The 18,463-nt window shown below is 37.9% G+C and overlaps 1 protein-coding gene across 2 annotated transcripts in view; it reads left to right on the top strand.

The window, feature by feature from the left end:
- The window catches only part of LOC131802719 (programmed cell death protein 6), a 157,605-nt gene that overhangs the window by 45,678 nt on the left and 93,464 nt on the right, over positions 1-18,463 (top strand). The window contains exon 3 of one of the 2 annotated variants that reach the window (XR_009342349.1): positions 15,431-16,432. Coding sequence is in view for 1 of the 2 variants with exons in the window: in XM_059123139.1 (XP_058979122.1) it covers positions 15,431-15,532 (102 nt within the window). In the remaining variant the exon portion in view is untranslated. Of the gene's footprint in view, positions 1-15,430; positions 16,433-18,463 lie in introns of those variants that run through there. The other variant, XM_059123139.1, reaches the window with a different exon arrangement.

Raw genomic sequence — 18,463 nt, 5'->3', positions numbered from 1 at the left:
ATTTTATATTTTAAAAATTTCCAAATTCTTTCCAAATGGTAGAGGGTATTCAAAGTTCGGCCCGGCCGAACTTACTGATTTTTAATTTGTTAAATTTAACGGCTAAACTCTAGTTTAGAAAAACTCTTCAACTTTTTCGAAATTTTTTTCTAGTGGTAGGTATTTTTATTATTATTATTAGGTATTATTATTATCCCGGGAAACTATTTTTTTTTTTTTGGGACGGACCCGGGACCCCAGATTTTTGACCCCAAAGTTCGATGGGATCCTCTGCGATCACCTAGAACCTCTGCGTTCACTTGTCTTTAGTCTTTGAACGAATACCCATCACGGCCACTGTTGCCAACACACCATAATTGTTGTGGTTTTTTTGTTATCTTTTTACAAAGGAATCAACTGCAAAACATACATCCCCCTCATTAATCGCACCACCGCATCAACGTCATCCTATTCATCAACATCAAAAAGGTACGTAAGTTCAGTGAAATGTTTTATTGTGAGCTTAGAGTGCTATTTATTTTGAAAAAAAAATAAGTGAAAAGTGTTAGTTTTCGTTTTCTTTGCGGTACTGGTCGCCTTTGTTTTACCCTTAGTCGTGGTATCTTTAAATATACAGTCCGCAACAATTTCATTTAGCTGAAAAATATATTAAAGATTCCTTTAAATCGAGATTTATTTGCATTATTTTCCATTTTATTGCGAAATAATCGAATTTCCCGTTTAATTTGTGTTTTTACTAATTCGAATTTATCAAAAAGAAATATATTTCTGTTTATAAAATAACCTACCGCTGTAGTGTGCATAATTTTGTGTTCGGTTATTCCAATATTCCCCACACATTTCTGCTTTGTCGAGTGATCTCTTTTACATCTCATCAATTCGCTATTACTCTAAAATCACCACATTGCAAGTGCCGCTTTTTCTAATTAACATCCAAACATACCAACAATTGCTAAATCCCTCCGTACCTCGCCCCAACACACACTGTTTGGTCATTTTCGTTGGTCTGTTTGTCTTGTCATTGCAATAACAATAATCCCTAAAATTCCAAACGCTTTTTTCTAGCGTCAGTCTACTAACCAACAACTATAACAACAACTTATTTATTTCTCCAACTCTCACTGTTGGTTCGTCGTCGTTGGTTAGTTCGTAGCGAGGCAGTTGCTTACCCACACACACTGAGCGCTCTGCTGACGCTGCTTGTGTTTTATTTTCTTTTGTGCGATATCCGTTGCGATCATTGTCGTCGGTCAGCTCGTAGTGTGGTAGTTAACCCACCCCGTCACTGTTTGACCACCAAACACTGCTTGTGTTTTATTCTTTGTGCGGTATTCGTTATTCACCACTGCACAGTGGGTTCAAGTAGAAAATTGTGAATTTAAAAAAAATAAAATTTTGAGAGAATAATTTTAATTTTTTTGATAATATTTAATAAAAAAGATGTTTTTGGACTTTTTTTAATTTTTGTCACTCAAATCGGTGTGTCAATTTATCAATTTTTCTTATTTTTCGAATTTTTCCAATATTGATTGAAAAATATCCCCAATTTAAATATATTTAATACATACATTTCAATTCTAAATAACCTTTTTGTTCTTTTTTGCTATTTCTTTGGTAAATTTTTGGGAAGTCAATCTTCTTTCCACTTAGTTTTCCTTTGTGGGTTCTTTGCTGAATATTTTATTAGTATTTGTCGGAATCGAATTCTGAAACCATGTCGGTCACTCCACTAATTCAATTTATTCGGGCAACCGATAATGTTGTTAAATTTGCCGCAGCTTTTAAATTGATTAAGGCAGAAACTCACACGGTTTTCAATTTAGAAATTCGAAACACCGAACTTCAGGACTTGTACAAGGTCAAGGCTACTTACGAAAAGTATCTTGATTATTTGATAACCGTTGAGGGTACTACCTCAGACGGAATTGCTTCTGCTGATGAAAAATATCAGTCCACCAGGGAAAACTTCGTTGAATGTTTATCGGAAATAACCGAACTGTTGCAGAAACTCAAGTCTGTGAAGACACCTCCTTCCACCCCAGCTGAAATTCGTGTTAGTACCCCCCAGAATGTCCAAAATCAGGTTTCGGTGGCGCGGTCATGCAATAGGTCGAATAATTCACAGTCAGGTACAACCAATCCAAACCATGTATTGAATAATAGTTTGCCACCCTTATCCAATATTGCTTATCCAGATATTCAGAGTACTTCGGATATCTCAGTTTCGAATTGGAGTTTACCGCCTTGTGGTTCCGACACCATGCATAATCTTAATTTACCGCCGTGCGATATAGATGATTTCCACGGAGATTTTTTGTCGTGGCCCACGTTCCGGGATTTATTTTCTGCAATGTTCATAAATAATTCCCGACTAACTGATATTGAGAGGTTATGTCATTTAATTAAAAAAATTCAAGGTGAGGCTAGGGAAATTGTGTCGAAGTTTTCACTCACTAATAAAAGTTTTGTTCTGGCTTGGAAAGCTCTTAAGGGTGCTTATGACAACAAAAGAATTCTAGTCAATAGTCATTTAAAGCTTTCGTTCAATCTTCCATCGTTAGGTCAGGCCTTAAAACTTTACAGAGAGGTATTAACGGTTGTTTATCTGCCATGTCAGTCTATGACATTGTCACTATTTTAGTTTTTATTTGTATTCAGCGTCTGCCAAAACTTACGGTGACACTCTGGGAACAGAGTCTCACAGATAAGTCTTCCTTATCGTCATGGGCTCAGATCAATTCGTTCCTCACGGAGAGAATTCAGACGCTTGCCTGTTTGCGGGACATAAAAGGTATAGATTCATCAAAATCCCCAAACCAACGCACCGTTAAGGCACATTTGGCGAAAACTTCCTCTGATACAGTAAAATCTTATCCAAAACATCGTTGTGTTGTATGCCCTAATCAAAACCATGCGCTCTACTCTTGTCATCGTTTCAAAAAGATGTCTTTCGATCAAAAAATTGCTGTTGTAAAAAAGTATGGCTTGTGTTTCAATTGTTTGTCAAGAGGTCATTCTGTTAGTAATTGTCCCAGTGCACATAGCTGCTATGTATGCCATGAAAAACATCATACCCTCATGCATAAACCCAATCGATCGGTACCTACAAATAGCTCCCCTTTAAATTTTTCGCCTACAGTTCGAGTCCCAAGAACTCATTCCAATTCTAATCAAGATAATGTTGCCTCTACATGCACTGGTGCTAATCCGACTGTAATGAACCGTCAAGTGTTTCATACATCGCATAATTCGCGAATCCTTCTCAGTACCGCCATGGTAAATATTGTTCACGAAGAAAATTCTTATCCTGTTCGAGCCCTCATTGACCCTGCGTCTGAGGCTAGTTTTATAACTGAGAACCTTCAAAATAGATTGAAGTTTTCGTCTCGATCCACTCTTGCAACCATTTCTGGTGTAAATGGTTCGTCTTCCGTTACCTCTGGAAAAACCTGTCGAATTTGTATAAGTTCTCGCTTAAGTGCTTCAATTTTGTTGAAAACCGATGCTTTTGTTCTCCCCAAAATTTCTAGTAACCTTCCATCCTTTTCTGTTGACCCTGCTTTAGTTCGTTCTCTGCCAAATCTCCAGTTGGCTGACCCAAACCTTTTTGACTGTCGTTCAGTAGATATGTTGTTGTAAAATTTCCGGTCCACAACTACGAGAAACTCGAAGTGTCGTTACGCTGTCCCACTTCCCATACGTTCTGAATTTCCTCACAGCCTGAACATTGGTGATTCGCCTCAGAATGTTATGAGTCCATTTTTATGGAATGAAAATTCGCTGCGACGCAAACTTTCTTATAGGTGCCCCCCTTCTTGCTCCGTCAGAACCCCTTGTTGAAGAATCGCCATTGAGTTTAGTCAATCGGTATAGAAAACTGAAGGCATTGACGCATCAGTTCTGCTTTAGGTGGAAAGAAGAGTATTTGTTTAGTTTGAATAAGCGTTATAAATGTAACTATCCAGAGAGAAATGTTGCAATCAATGATTTAGTAGTCATTAGGCATGAAAAAACTTCCACCTACTTCTTGGAAACTAGGACGTGTAGTCGAGACACATCCCGGTAATGACGGTAACGTTCGCGTTGTAAACGTCTGAACTGCTCAGGGTATTGTTAGGCGACCAGTCGTCAAGTTAGTCGTGTTACATAATTAAGTCTGTTGTTTGCGAAAAATACCTGGTTTGGTTGGGTAATTTCGGCCCCGTCAATTTGTAATTGCCGCGGTATAGATATCTAATTATATGAATTAAAATTATTTGAATAAAATGCTCACAAATAAACTGAACTTACGTCCTAACCTATAACTTATAAACTTTATTGCACATGAATTAATATATAACATAATTCCTTTGAGCTTTATTTAGTTGATACACATGCATGTATATCGAGGTGGGCGGCAATGTATAAGTTAGATACTTTGCCCCTCAACTTCCCTTACTCGATCAATCACGGATGCTGATTGGCGCACAGGCATCTCCTCTACAACTCCCCTGGCGGAGACCGTAGTGAGCGGATCGTCGCTGGACATTGGTTGTTGTCGGTAACCTCACCTTGTTACACATGCTCTCATTGGAAGTAGTTGTAGTTGTATTAGTAGACAGACATGGGATCCTCTGCGATCACCTAGAACCTCTGCGTTCACTTGTCTTTAGTCATTGAACGAATAACCATCACGGCCACTGTCGCCAACACACCATAATTGAAAAGAGGTAACCTTATTGTCGAAAAAAACACACACCAAAAGCAATTCAAATTTTGCAAGAAAAGAAACTAATCCTAATTGTTTTATTTCTCATTGTATTTTCTTTTCCCCCATTACTCTACACTTACTTATAACTTACTTACATATAATTTTGTTTGTTTATAAACTGCTGGACAACGATGTTTTCTCATCGGAGAAAACGGCAGTTCACCTCTTTCGGCCAAGCGAAGCAAATCTTTAGCTCGTTTGAGTCTATTTTCTTTCTGTTGTGGTGTAAGTTCTTGCACTATTTGGAATTTCAATGGCTTTACCCCGAGCTCATTTTTCAATATTTGCTGAATGGAATATTGCGATATGTTCAGCTCACGAGCCATTTTTTCGGCCACTGCGACGTGGATTTCGATGAAGTCGCTTCTTTACTTTTCTGCTGATGTTGCTGTTTTGTTACGTCCACTTCCTTGGCTTCGGGCTACGCTACCAGTACCACAGTAACGAGCGATGGTATGAGACACAAAAGATTTATTCACATTTAAATGCTGGAGTACTCTAACGATAGCCACTTATGGTTTTCCAGCCAAATATAAAGAAATCACACCATCACGCTTGATTTCCATCTCGAATAACTTTGTTTCTGAAAATTTTAACCAAAATGCTTTTGTACGCTTGTAAACAATATAATGAGCTGTCAGTGAAATAATTTTAACAGCTGTCGGACGAGTGGCTTAGAATTGACAGCAGTCTGAAGTTGGTAGGAGTTTTTTCATCTCACCCTGCATATTGATTATTCCACAGTGTTCACATCACAAAATTTAACTACTAATTATACCCTACAAAACTATGTGCTGGGGGTATTATAAGTTTGATTGGTCCACAAATTATGTAACACCTCGAAATATTGGTTTCCCACATAGGAAAGTATATATGGATCTTCCTATCTCGCCGAGTTGAGTCGATCTAGCAATGTATGTCCGTCCGACGTCTGTCCATGTTAATTTATAATCAATGTACAGGTCGCAATTATGGACCGATCTTCACGAAATTTAGAATGGAGGTCAGACTGGGGCCAGAATATTTAGGGGTAGAAATGGACCAAAAACTGAAAAATTTAATGATTTTGCAGTTACTCTACAGGTCGCAATTATAGACCAATCGACGCGGAATTTAGCATGGGGCTAGAGATTAGGGCTGAGCAGAAGTCTTCCAATTTAAATGGTCATCAAGTAATATTTGTGTTAAATAAAAGTCAAATTTTCCATTAAACCGCGAATATTTGTAATCCTTGCGAAATCACAAATAGACGAACAGGTCAATTCTGACCGTTGCGTACATACCGATAGTAAATATATCGGATATATATAGCGAAATATATACAATGTGTATATACAAAGGAATGTTATCTAGAATACTTATATCTCAAGAATGGCTGGACAGATTTTGACAAATGTTGTCAATTCTGAATGTCCTCCTGGCCTAAAAGAATAAAATTTAAGAAATTCGCATAAAAAGATACCAATAATTATGTTAATATAGATTTTGTAGTGTTTTGTGACATTTTTTTTATTTTTTCATATTTTTTATCGATTTTTTTCATTTCAAAAGCGAAATCTCGCATGAAATTAGAGTTTAGGACATCGGTGGATCACTACTTTTTTGTGTAAAAAAATACCAACATTTCCATTCTACCGCAACGCTGAAAATAACTTACAGGCGAAATTCAAAATATACAAAAGGCGAACATCTGCCTTTTTCATGCTGATTTCGTTGACGAATATAGCAAAATATCGTGGACAAGCAAATGATACAGATGAGTCTAAATTTGGAGATCAGAGAGGCCCCTTGCTTTTGAAGATGAACGCAAAATATTTAGTGGTTCAAATGAACCTAAATCAGAAAAAATTCCTGATCACACAAATGAAGCCAATCGACACAGAGCAACAACGTTGGATTATATTTAGCTGTAAAATGGACCACAACAACTAACAGCACGACGGAGTGCGTAAATATTGGGCAAATGGCCCTGGCCAAAAAACTAATGGTAATATCTGGGCAGTGCTCTATGACATCATTTCAAAAGCGAAATCTTCCAAAATGGACAGAAGAGGGTTTCTAACATATTGCAGTGTTGTAGGGTATCACATGGTCGGACCGCACGACTATAGCCTTTGCTTACTTGTTTTATATTAAAAACATTTACTGGCATTTCATCTAATTAGTTTCATTATTAGTTATAAAAATGGCTTGCTCTTACTTTATTTGCGATAAATTTTTTGCATCTTCATTGTGGTGGATTTAATGGTAGAAAGTATAAAATTATTATCATTGCATTTTTAAAGAAACTAAAGCTGAAATCGATAAGTTAAAAAAATTATATTTAACTTTTAAAAATTTTGAAAAATTGGTCAAAAGGTTTGAATGCTCTGATGATTCTGCAAAGAGGAAAAAAACTTCAGTTGTTGTTGACAATATCGGTTCGAATAATTGAGGTCTCGATAATTTAATAAGCTTAAATTTTCCGATTTCGCTTAATGCCTCTCCTAATAACAAAAAAGTTAAAAAGCAGTAAGTTCGGCCGGGCCGAACTTTGAATACCCTCCACTATTTGGAACAATGTTGTAAATTTTCAATTTAACTTTGAAACTTGAAATAAACGGTGAATAATGTAGCTAAAATCATTAAAATGTCGTATATAGGGTACCGTTATATCGGAGCTGTGCGAAGACCTGGACCTGCATAGACAAGTTTCTGTCACAGGCTGTAGCGTCCATTACGAACTTCAAATACGACATCTCAAACAATTTCGGTGGGTATTGTACCTAAACTCGTTAAAATACCGAATATAGGGAGGTACCGTTATATGGGGGCTATACGAAGACGTGGACCTGCATAGACAATTTTCTGTCATAGGCTGTAGTATCCATTACAAACTTCAAATACCAAATTTGAAACAATTTCGGTGAATAATGTCGCTAAAATCGTCAAAATACCGAATATCGGGAGGTACCGTTATATGGGGGCTATATAAAACGTGGACTTACATGGCCCATTTACGAACTTAACCTGCCTACTGGAAAAATAAACATGTGTGCAAAATTTAAGCCTTTTATCTCAATTCGTTCGAAAGGTAGCGTGATTACAACAGACAGACGGGCAGACAGACGGACATCGCTAAATCGACTTAGAATTTTACGCTGATCAAGAATATATACTTGTTTGTGTAAGACATGTGTATGAGGAATGACAAAGTTAATATACCCTCCATAGTATGGTGGAGGGTATAACAACTAGTTTCTTAATTGTGAAGGATTGGATGCTACAAACTCAAATAGTACTACTACCATTATTGTTAATAATTCCTTTTGGTCCGATGATATTTTGGTAAAAGAACTTGATTTGTCGATAGGTCTGCAAACTTCTTAAATGCGCCAAAAAAAATTGATACTTTATCAAAATGTAAGAGAAAGATGTTTTCCTTAAAAGTGTTTTTCTGAATAAAAAGCGTGGTTAAAATGTGATGTCCTAGACACTGAGTAAATTATTAAGTTTACAGAAAGGATAGATTATTGAGAAAAGGTGAATTTCTAATAGCAGTTCATAGTCCGATTCCTACAGAAATGATTGATGTCTCAGTGGATCCTAATAGCGAGTTTATCTGTGCAAAATTTAATATCATTGGTAATACTGCTTACTTAACTTGTGATGAAATAATTCTGGACTTGAAATTTATTTCAACCATGCTGATTTATTTGCAAAAGTGTCTTCATTACTACAGACAATTCTTCATTAATTTGGGTTGGGTTTCTTGGACTTCGTGTGAGAATATTTTAGATTTCATACCTTTGACTTATCCAACTAAATTTGATAACTTTTAGGATAAGATATTTGAGCTTTGTCTGTACCAAATAAATTGTGTGTTAAATATTATAAACATGTTAGACTTAATTTTTTTGACTTCATTGAATATTTCGATTTCTTGATGTTCTCCCTATCTACTTCCAGAGGATGGGTATCATCCTATGTTGTTGATAAACCTCGAGTTGAGAAACTCTTCCCTGAATTTAATTTCTGCTAATGTTTCTATTGATAGGCGCAACTTTGGGAAAACAAACCTTGTTTGACTTCTTTAACTTGAGCTACGTAAATTTGCATTATCTATCTCTGTACCTACAGTTAAACATAATTTAGATTAGATCAGGGTCCTGATTAGTTTGCCCCTGCACTGAGATGTTTACGTATTTTGAAAAGCAGATTTTCAAACAATTTAGAATGTCGAATACTGCGAATAATATTCAAAGTATTGTTCGGCAAGGAATATATATATAAATCTGAAAACTCCAAATGTTATTCTCAACATTTAATAAAAATTAGATAAAATTTGCTGCATAATCGCAAAAGCTTTTTTAAATTTGTAAATTCCAAAAGGAAGGCACAGAAATTTTCCAGCAATATGAAACATGGTAATTGTGATTCTTCTTATAACTCAGTGATTTTTTTCAATCATCTTATACCCCGGACACTTTAAACGGTACTTATAACTATAATATTGAAAAACAGAGGACGAAGTTTTCTCTGGATTAAAAACACTATGTTCTCTCCAGGTCGTGATGACGTTCCAAAGAATATTCTATAATTTTGCGCTAGTGAAATGTTTGTACCTCTCACTAAAAATTGTTAATTACTCCCTATTTCTTTTGGTATCGCGAATAATATCACACTACTTAAAATTCATAATTTCACCTTGTCCACACGATTTCATGAAAGGGAGATCTACTATTACCAATCTATTAGAATTTGTTTGTCAAGTTCAAAATGGTTTTGTGCATAAACAATAGACTTCCAATTTTATAAATTTTACTCTGAAAAAATTGAATCAGTATCTATTCACTTTTTATACCCTCCACCTTGGAAAGCAGGGTATATTAACATTGTCATTCCGTTTGTAACATCCCTAAATATTAGTCAGTTAGATTTAACGATGTCCGTCTATCAGTCTGTTAAAATCACGACACAGCCCACATTATTTGACTTCGTCAAAATTTAGCAGAACAATTTGTATTGTGTCTAAGATGGTTGGTATTGAAAATGAGATATATCGGTCCACATTTTGGTATAGTACCCATAAAACGATACCACGCGACATTCGGTATTTTGATGATTATTGCCAATTTTTTCACGGATTTGTCTAAAAATGGGTATTTGTGGGTCATAATGATTTCTCGCTCGTGTGACGAAACATTATATGTATAGGTCAACGTTTTGGTATAGCCCCTACATAACGGTACGTCCCGATATTCAGTATTTTGATAACTTTTTCCAATTTTTTTTACGGATTTGTCAAAAAATGAGTATTTGTGGGTCATAATGGTTTCTAGCCCGTGTGACGAAACATTATATGTATAGGACAACGTTTTGGTATAGCCACCATACAAACGTATCTCCCAATATTCAGTATTTTTATGATTTTTGCCAAAGTTTTTCACGGATTTGTCTAGAACTTGGTATTTGTGGGTCACACCGGTTTCTAGCTCGTGTGACGAAATATTGTGTTTATAGGTCCACGTTTTGGTATAGCCTCCATATAACGGTACATCCCAATATTCGGTATTTTTATGATTTTTGCAAAATTTTTCACGGATTTGTTTATAATTGGTATTTATTGGCCATAATGGGTTCTAGCTCCGGTGGAGAAAAATTGTATGTATATGTTCATGTATGTATAGATTCAAGTGGTATAGCCCTCATATAACGGTATCTGCGATATTCGATATGTTAATGATTTTTGCCACATTTTTCACGGATTTGTCTAAAAATTGATATTTATAGTTCATAATGGGTTCTAGCTCGGTGGCAGAACATTGAACATTTAGTTCCACGTTTTCCTATTGCGCACATATTACGATACCCACCGATATTAGGTGTTTTAATAATCCTAGTCATTTTTTCATACATACAAATTTGTCCATAGAAGTTCCCGTTTTGGTGTAGCCTCATATAACGGCCTCATTCACTCACTTTATGGTTTTTTGATAAGTTTAACTGCATTATCCAAACGGTCTAAATGATATACGAAGTTTAAAATGAAACACGCTTGAATTCAGATACTTTTATATTAAAATGTTTCCTTTACCCTACGGTAAAGGAAGTTCGGCCCGGCCGAACTTAATGTTTTTTTACTTGTTATTTTTCGCTTTACGTGGCTTAAACTGGAACACTTCCGAAGCTCTTCCACCCTAAGAGAGTTGGTTTTTGTTAATTGATTTTCATCACTTGAAATTATTACGCGATCTCATTGATTCTACATTTCTTATAGGTGAAGTAAACCATAATGTTCCTTCTCGTAGAACTCGTAATTTCGGACCCTTAAAATTCCCTAATCGGAACCAATAGAACTCGTCTTTGTGTAGTTGTAAATATTACATTGAAAGTTTAAATTAATAAGCTGCTTGATCAACTGGCATTTGATCTACAATTCCCTATGCGGTACGGTAGACACAGCCACTGAGCAGCGGTTGTAGAATATGTCCCTTTGTTAATTTATGTTTCCTAATCTGTGTTTTTCTTCTGTAACTTCTTTCTTATTTTATTCAATGGCTGATGTTGTTGTTGTAGCAGCGCATACATCTGTGTTCGTTCGGTTTCCATTTCCTGACTCAGTTCAATCAGGTTTTGCCTCTGAGTCCAGTCTCAAAAAGGATGCAACCTGTATGGATTGTGTCCATAACGAGACTGGAGTTAGGTGAGTAGGCTTGGCTGGGCAGCGAAATAGGTGCAGCGTGTCATGTGGGCCTGTGCCACATGCTGGGCAGAATTTAGGCGGCTGCACCATCCGGATCGTAATTGAGCCAAGACTACTCGGGTTTGTCGGGGCAGCTCTCGTTCTTCAGCTGCGACGGGAGGGGGATGGTCTCCTAGCACAGTATTCACTCTATATCCTTCAATGGCTTCTGAGACCGCATTAGAGTGAATACTATTCAGTCCCGCTTGATAGGCCTGTTGATCTAGAGGCTCTCTCTTATACCTCTGTACCTCTCTCTCTAGATCATGAAGGTCTTTCCTAACGTGCCTGGGCGGAGGTTGCCTATCCACAAGATGGTGATTTGGATGGCTTTGTCTATAACACCCAAGCAGGTATTGCATTGACAGCATTTTGTTATGCTGTCGCACCGGTAAGACCTTCGCCTCCTCATGTAGGTGATCGACAGGTGTCATGAGAAGGCACCCTGTTGCGGTTCTAAGGGCGGCATTCTGGCAGGACTGAACATTTTTCCACTGCGTAGCACTGACGTTAGCGGACCACACCGGAGCCGCATAGTTTACCACAGACCGACCTATCGCGTTATAAGAGGTCAACAAGGTTTCCTTATCTGCTCCCCAAGTACTGCCAGCCAGAGACTTGAGGACCTTGTTCCTACTTCTAATCTTGTCGCAGATAGCTGTGGTATGCGCGGACGACTTAAAGAGGCTATCGAATGTGACCCCTAGTACCTTGGGGTAGTTGGTGGTCGGAATAATAGCACCATCGACCTGCACATTCAAGGATAGCCCCATCTCCGCAGTACATGTGGTGAAAAGTGTGGCCGTCGACTTAGTGGCGGATATCTTCATATTCCTCGCAGTGAAAAAGGCGGTAAGATCAACAAGGTAAGCGTTCAACCGATCGCAAATGTCATCAATAATTGGTCCGGACGCCACGAGCGTACAATCATCTGCGTACGTAATAATCTCTATGCCGTCTGGAGGGCGTGGAATTTCAGAAAGGTAGAGGTTAAACAGTTCCGGAGATATCACCCCACCTTGGGGAACTCCCTGGGGGGTGATATCTCCGGATGCTCGACTTCTTGTTTCTGAATTCCACGTACGACTGGCGTCCACAAATGTAGTTTACTATCCAACGTTTCAAACTTGGCCGGAGGGTGGTGCGTTCAATGTCCTCGAACAGTGTGGCATGATTGACTGTATCAAAGGCTTTTGATAAATCAAGTGCCACCATAACTGTTCTATCGCACGGCCTGTTCTGGTTGAGACCTCTACTGACATGTGTGGAAATGGCGTGTAAAGCTGTTGTTGTGCTATGCAATTTCCGGAATCAGTGTTGATGATCGGCTACTGGGAAACACTCTCTTATGCTGGGGAGGAGTATAGCCTCAAGCGTCTTTGCTACTGATGACAAAAGTGATATCGGCCTGTATGAATCACTTTTGCCGGCATCCTTGCCTGGCTTCAGTAGCGGGACCACCCTGCCCATTTTCCAGGCATCGGGAACTACTAAGGTGGCTAACGACAGATTGAGAAGTTTTTTAAGATACTCAACTCCTGGATCATCCAGTTGATTCAACATCACCATTGAGATTCCGTCAGGACCAAGCGCTTTGGATGACTTTGCGCTTCTGATGACCTGTGCAACATCTGCCAACGTAAATTGTGGTGGTACCTCCTCGGCTGGAAGGGATCGTACACGGCGTAGGATCCTTTTCTTCGCCCTGTCACTCTCGGGGTGCTCTACAAACTGCCGGTTAAAACAACACGCGCACCTCTTCGGATCTGTCACTTCTACGCCGTTGAATGAGACAGATGTCCGATCGTCCTTTTTTCCGGGGTTCGAAAGCGACTTAACCGTTGCCCACAATTTACTCGTTCCGGTACCGATGTTGCAATGCTTCAGATGTTCAAACCACTTTTCCGCTTATGCTCACCTACTAATTTGTTTACCTCCAGAGTAAATTCCCGATAATAATGGGGAGTTGGTCTGAGCCTAGAGAGATATCTGATTGCCAAGTTACGTCATTCGTCAGACGTGGGGACACGATGGATATGTCCGGAGAACTGTGGCAGTCTCCCCTTATTCTGGTGGGCGCGTCCTCATTCACTGTGCAAAACGTGGAGCTATCAATTTGCTCAGCCAGCGCCATGCCTCTCTGGTCATTACCTAGGACGGAATGTCATAATTCATGATGGGCATTGAAATCCCCTAGCACCAGACGGTTATTGCCTACCAGTAGTGAACTGATATTAGGCATATAACATGGGGCACAGCTATTTAACGGCGGAATGTACACGTTGAGCACCTCTATCTCGGCGGTTCCACACTTGACCGCTACCCCCATACATTCCATGTACGGGTCACTAGAGTCAAGCTCAGGCGAGATAGGTCTGTACTGGACAGAGTGGTGCAATAGGAACGCTAATTCTCCACCTCCACCTCTGGAGCGATCCTTCCTCAGTACGTTATATCCATCACAACTTTGAAGCCTGCAGGTGGGACTCTGCTTCGTTTCCTGGATCGCTGCGACCTTGATGTTCTTCCGACTCATAAAGCTTACAATTTCGTTGATCTTACCTCTGAGACCATCAGAATTAAATTGGAGAAATGATGCATTATCCGGAACCTGAACAGCAATGTGTGGCGTCAACCGCTGCGTAGATTGCTGTTGAGGAGATTGCGGGGGAGTCTCATATTGCGACGACGATGAGGACCCCGAAGATGAAGACTCACTGGGGTCTACATTGACGCAGCAGGAAGCAATGTAGTCCCTATCGCTATACTCCTGTACCCAGTTTAGGCCGGAACAATTCCGGAAATGCACCCACTCCATGCATCCATTGCATTTCACCGAAACCGATCTGTGGTGGATGCGATTACGACAAACGGAGCAGAACCATGGTCCGGGGTTGGTCTCGATCCCTGCTCGGACAAGGAGAATACGGAGCAAACATTCCGGGTGATGTTGCTCCCACATCAGAAAAATGGACGAACACGAACATGTATTTGCTGGGTTGGCGGCCCCTGGTCGGAGAAATATGCCTCCGAGTCAATCCGGTACATAAAACCGACCGCCGTGGGATTGGGATTGATGGCTGATATAGTTTCTGTAGCCGGTGTGAAACCATTGCTAACCTGTCTACTTTTTTACAGATAGTGACCTTAAAAGTTTGTTTTTGTTTTCTGCGAAATATAAGCAGACAAATTATTATCAAACATATTGTTTACAATTTATGTTTAATTAAGAGCATACCTTTCATTCTTTACAGCATCCATTTTATTTTTTCAATAACTTCTATATCTTTTTTCAAAGACTTAAGTTTGTTTTCAGCTAATTTTAAATGTAAATAAGCGTTATACGAACAGAGTTGCCAATTTCCGCACAAACTACAATAGTTGCATTAGGAACAAAAAAGCAGTGTTGTATGCCAAGATATTTCGATTTAACATTGGATTTTAACAAATCCAAGTTTTGAGTTTAATTTTGTGCGGTTAATCATCATAATTTTTGAATGATTAAGCACGTACATCGAAAAAATGGGCTTAAAACATAGGCTTAAAATGCTTGCAGGGATAGTTCGCTTTAGTTTGCGTCAAATAAAAATATCAACTGTTCTGCTACTACCACAATGGCAGCATATCTACAAATGTTTTTTATCCAACCTCAGTCCCCCAAAAATCAAAATTACACTGCTTAAAAAACAAAATTTGAAAATTTAATAAAAACAACATTCAAATGGATTTAATAAGTTTATTCGCAAATTAACAATGAAAAAAGTTAAAAAGCTAAAAGCCAATTACTTATGAAATGCAATTACAGAAAGAATTTAAAACAAGACATTTTCCCAAAAAAAATCTCAGGCATTATGAAAATCGAATAATTAGGTCTCCACCCCAAAACCTCATTGCACAGAGAAATTAACCAGAACAAAGCTTTTAAATTATAAAAAACCTATTTTGTTTAATTTCAGACGCTGACATCAGCTTTTCGTCAACACGATTCTGATATGGACGGAGTCATAACTATCCACTATGAACAATTTCTCAGTATGGTATTCGCTTTAAGAATTTAGGTCATAGATTATGACCTAACTGAAAGTGATTCTCCATACGTGCCAATCCATTAATCCGTTTTATAAGGTTTTGCCGTCGTAAACCAGGATCGATTGATAAATAATAAAACAAAAATAACAAATATGGATAATTTTCTTTTCGTTAAAATTATGAATATTCGTTACAGTATATGAAGATTCTGTATGTAAATAAAATGTTAGAAATGTAACAACTACTTGATACAAGAATTATATTTTACAAATATTGATGTTTGAATTTTGATGAAATAAACTAATTGTGAATATTTTTGTTCTTTTTAGTTTTTATATTTTCCGCCATAAGAAGTGAATCTTAGTTTTATCATTCCAATTTCAACAACAACTTCGTAACCTCTAAATTGATTAACAAAATTAAAAGCAACTAGGGTTCATGCGTCCACTACTATCAATCAATGTTTGAGTAGCTGAAGGGACTTTCCGTATATTCGCCTTGGGCGAACATTGCTGATAGCTATCGGACGCATCCACAGGTTGCGCTCGACCTCAGTCCCTTCGTAACTTGACGCCTAAAAAACTATAATATAAAACAAATGAGTGCAGAGCGGCACCCCACTGAAGAAAAAGTCGTTGCCTTCTCTGGCCTTACACCAGGCAAAGCTGAGAAGCTAGGAACATTCAAGCTGTTATGTGCTGTTGGGATGAATTCTACTTCCATAAGTGGAAAAAGAACACATACGGACCATAATACCTTCAAACCTTCAAAATACATATCTTCGTACAGAGGGTTGGGCCCCGACATTAGAGTAGACAGGAATGAGGATAACTACTTGCGCCCACGAGAGGGAAAGCCGAACTTCGGATCAGGGTGAGTACGGTTCGGCCAACATACTCCTTATCGGGCTCAATAGCGAAACAAAATAGGTAAGTGCTGCCAGTAGTGCAAATAAACCTTGTTTTGTTTTTCTATTCATGTGTTCTAAATTCCTTTAATTTGCGGACAAATTGCTTTTTTATGATGAATCTGCTGATTGTTTGCAAGTTTTTGCAGGGATTCCGCCTATTTACTTATCACAGTTTTCTTGCAAAAAAGAGTAGAACTACCTCTTTCTCTCAAAAATAAGTTGCTTGAAAATTATTGCATGGAAAGTAACCAGATATACCTTTTATTTTCACCACTTTAGTAATAAGGATAAAACAAAAGAGCGAGGACTCTTACCCACAAAGTCAATATGCATGCAAATTAATGTTCCTTTTTGTACCATAAAATTATATATTATATAATATATTATATTATATATATATCTAAATCTCTTTTCATGGGATAATTCAAAGGTAGGACTGACTAGCAACGGTTCGATAGATGGCGTCATAACAGCTGCTTATATCTGTGTGAGAAGCTAATGTTTTCGTGATGGTAAATAAAATAGAGGAAACATCTTAGGGTAGAGGAAACATTTTTATATTAAAGTATCTGAATTCCAGCTTGTTTTATTTTAAACTTCATATACCAGCAAGACCGTTTGCATAACGCAGTCAAATTTATAAAAAAAAAAACAAAGTAAGTGAGGCCGTTATATGGGGGCCATTCCAAAACGGGAACTTCTATAGGCAAGTTTATACTTAAAGGATTCTCATCTATCACATCTTCTAAAATACCTAATTTGAAACAATTATGTGTGTAAGTGTGACTAGCATTATACCGTTATATGGGGCTATGCAACAATGTGGATACATACAATGTTTCGCCACCGGAGCAAGAACTCATCATGACCAACAAAGACCAATTTTTAGACAAATCCGTGAAAATTTGGCAAAAATCTTCAAAATACCGAATATCGGGAGGTACCGTTGTATGTCTATACCAAAACGTGGACCTATACCTTCAATGTGTCGCCACACGAGCTAGAATCCATTATACCCAACAAATACCAATTTTTAGACAAATCCTTAAAAAATGTGACAAATATAATATCGGGGGTACCGTTATATGTGAGCTATACGAAAACGTGGACCTATACATACAAATTTTCGCCTGTAAAACTAGAACCCATTATGACCTACATATACCAATTTTTAGACAAATCCGTAAAAAATGTAACGAAAATCATCAAAATACCGAATATCGTTAGGCATCGGGAGGTACCGTTGTATGTAGACTATACCAAAACGTAGACCAATATATCTCATTTTCAATAACAACCATCCTAGACACAATACAAATTCTCTGGGCTGTATCATGATTTAAAGACAAACAGACAGACGGATTTATTTTAATCAACTTAGAATTATGTGCTGATTATGAATATATGTACTGTTATTGCGCCGAAATTGCGCTCCGATAAAGGGGGTGAGAAAAATAGAAATTAAACACGATCGTTTTAGTTTCTTGCAATTTAAATATGTGAATTCTTTATTGATATTCAAATCAATAGGTAACCAAATTTACCTTAGTAGTTACACACGAACGTGTAATATTTACAGTGTTGAGCACGAACACTCAACCGATAGCAAAGACGGAATCACCAATACAGGCTGAAGTAAGGTAGTAGCTTTAGCGTCAATTCGTTGAAATCTGACATTGACATATCAATGTTGCAATAAGAAGTAGTAAACAGATTTCAACGAATGTACAATACGATAAGTGTTGCAACAAAGTGCACCACGATTCAATTTCAAATAAATGAAGACAATTCTTACTTAAACATTAGCCGGCCACCTTACAGCATCCTGGGATGGTGTAACAATATAAATTAATTCGATAAATAGTATAAAGTGTGGGTACAGTGCAACATGTGAGCAGTTTCGAAAGTAAACGATAAACAAATTGATAGTTCAAAGTCACCAAGAACCCACAGTTATGGATTCGGACTTGTGGAAAACGTTTTAAGTTCAAAACAAAACCCACAGTTATGGGCTATTTTCACGATACAATAACGACATCCGCAGTTACGG

The sequence above is a fragment of the Musca domestica genome, unplaced genomic scaffold (assembly GCF_030504385.1).
Source record: "Musca domestica strain aabys unplaced genomic scaffold, Musca_domestica.polishedcontigs.V.1.1 230, whole genome shotgun sequence".
NCBI classification, from domain to species: Eukaryota; Metazoa; Arthropoda; class Insecta; order Diptera; family Muscidae; genus Musca; species Musca domestica.
This window is presented reverse-complemented; position numbering and strand designations above follow the sequence as displayed.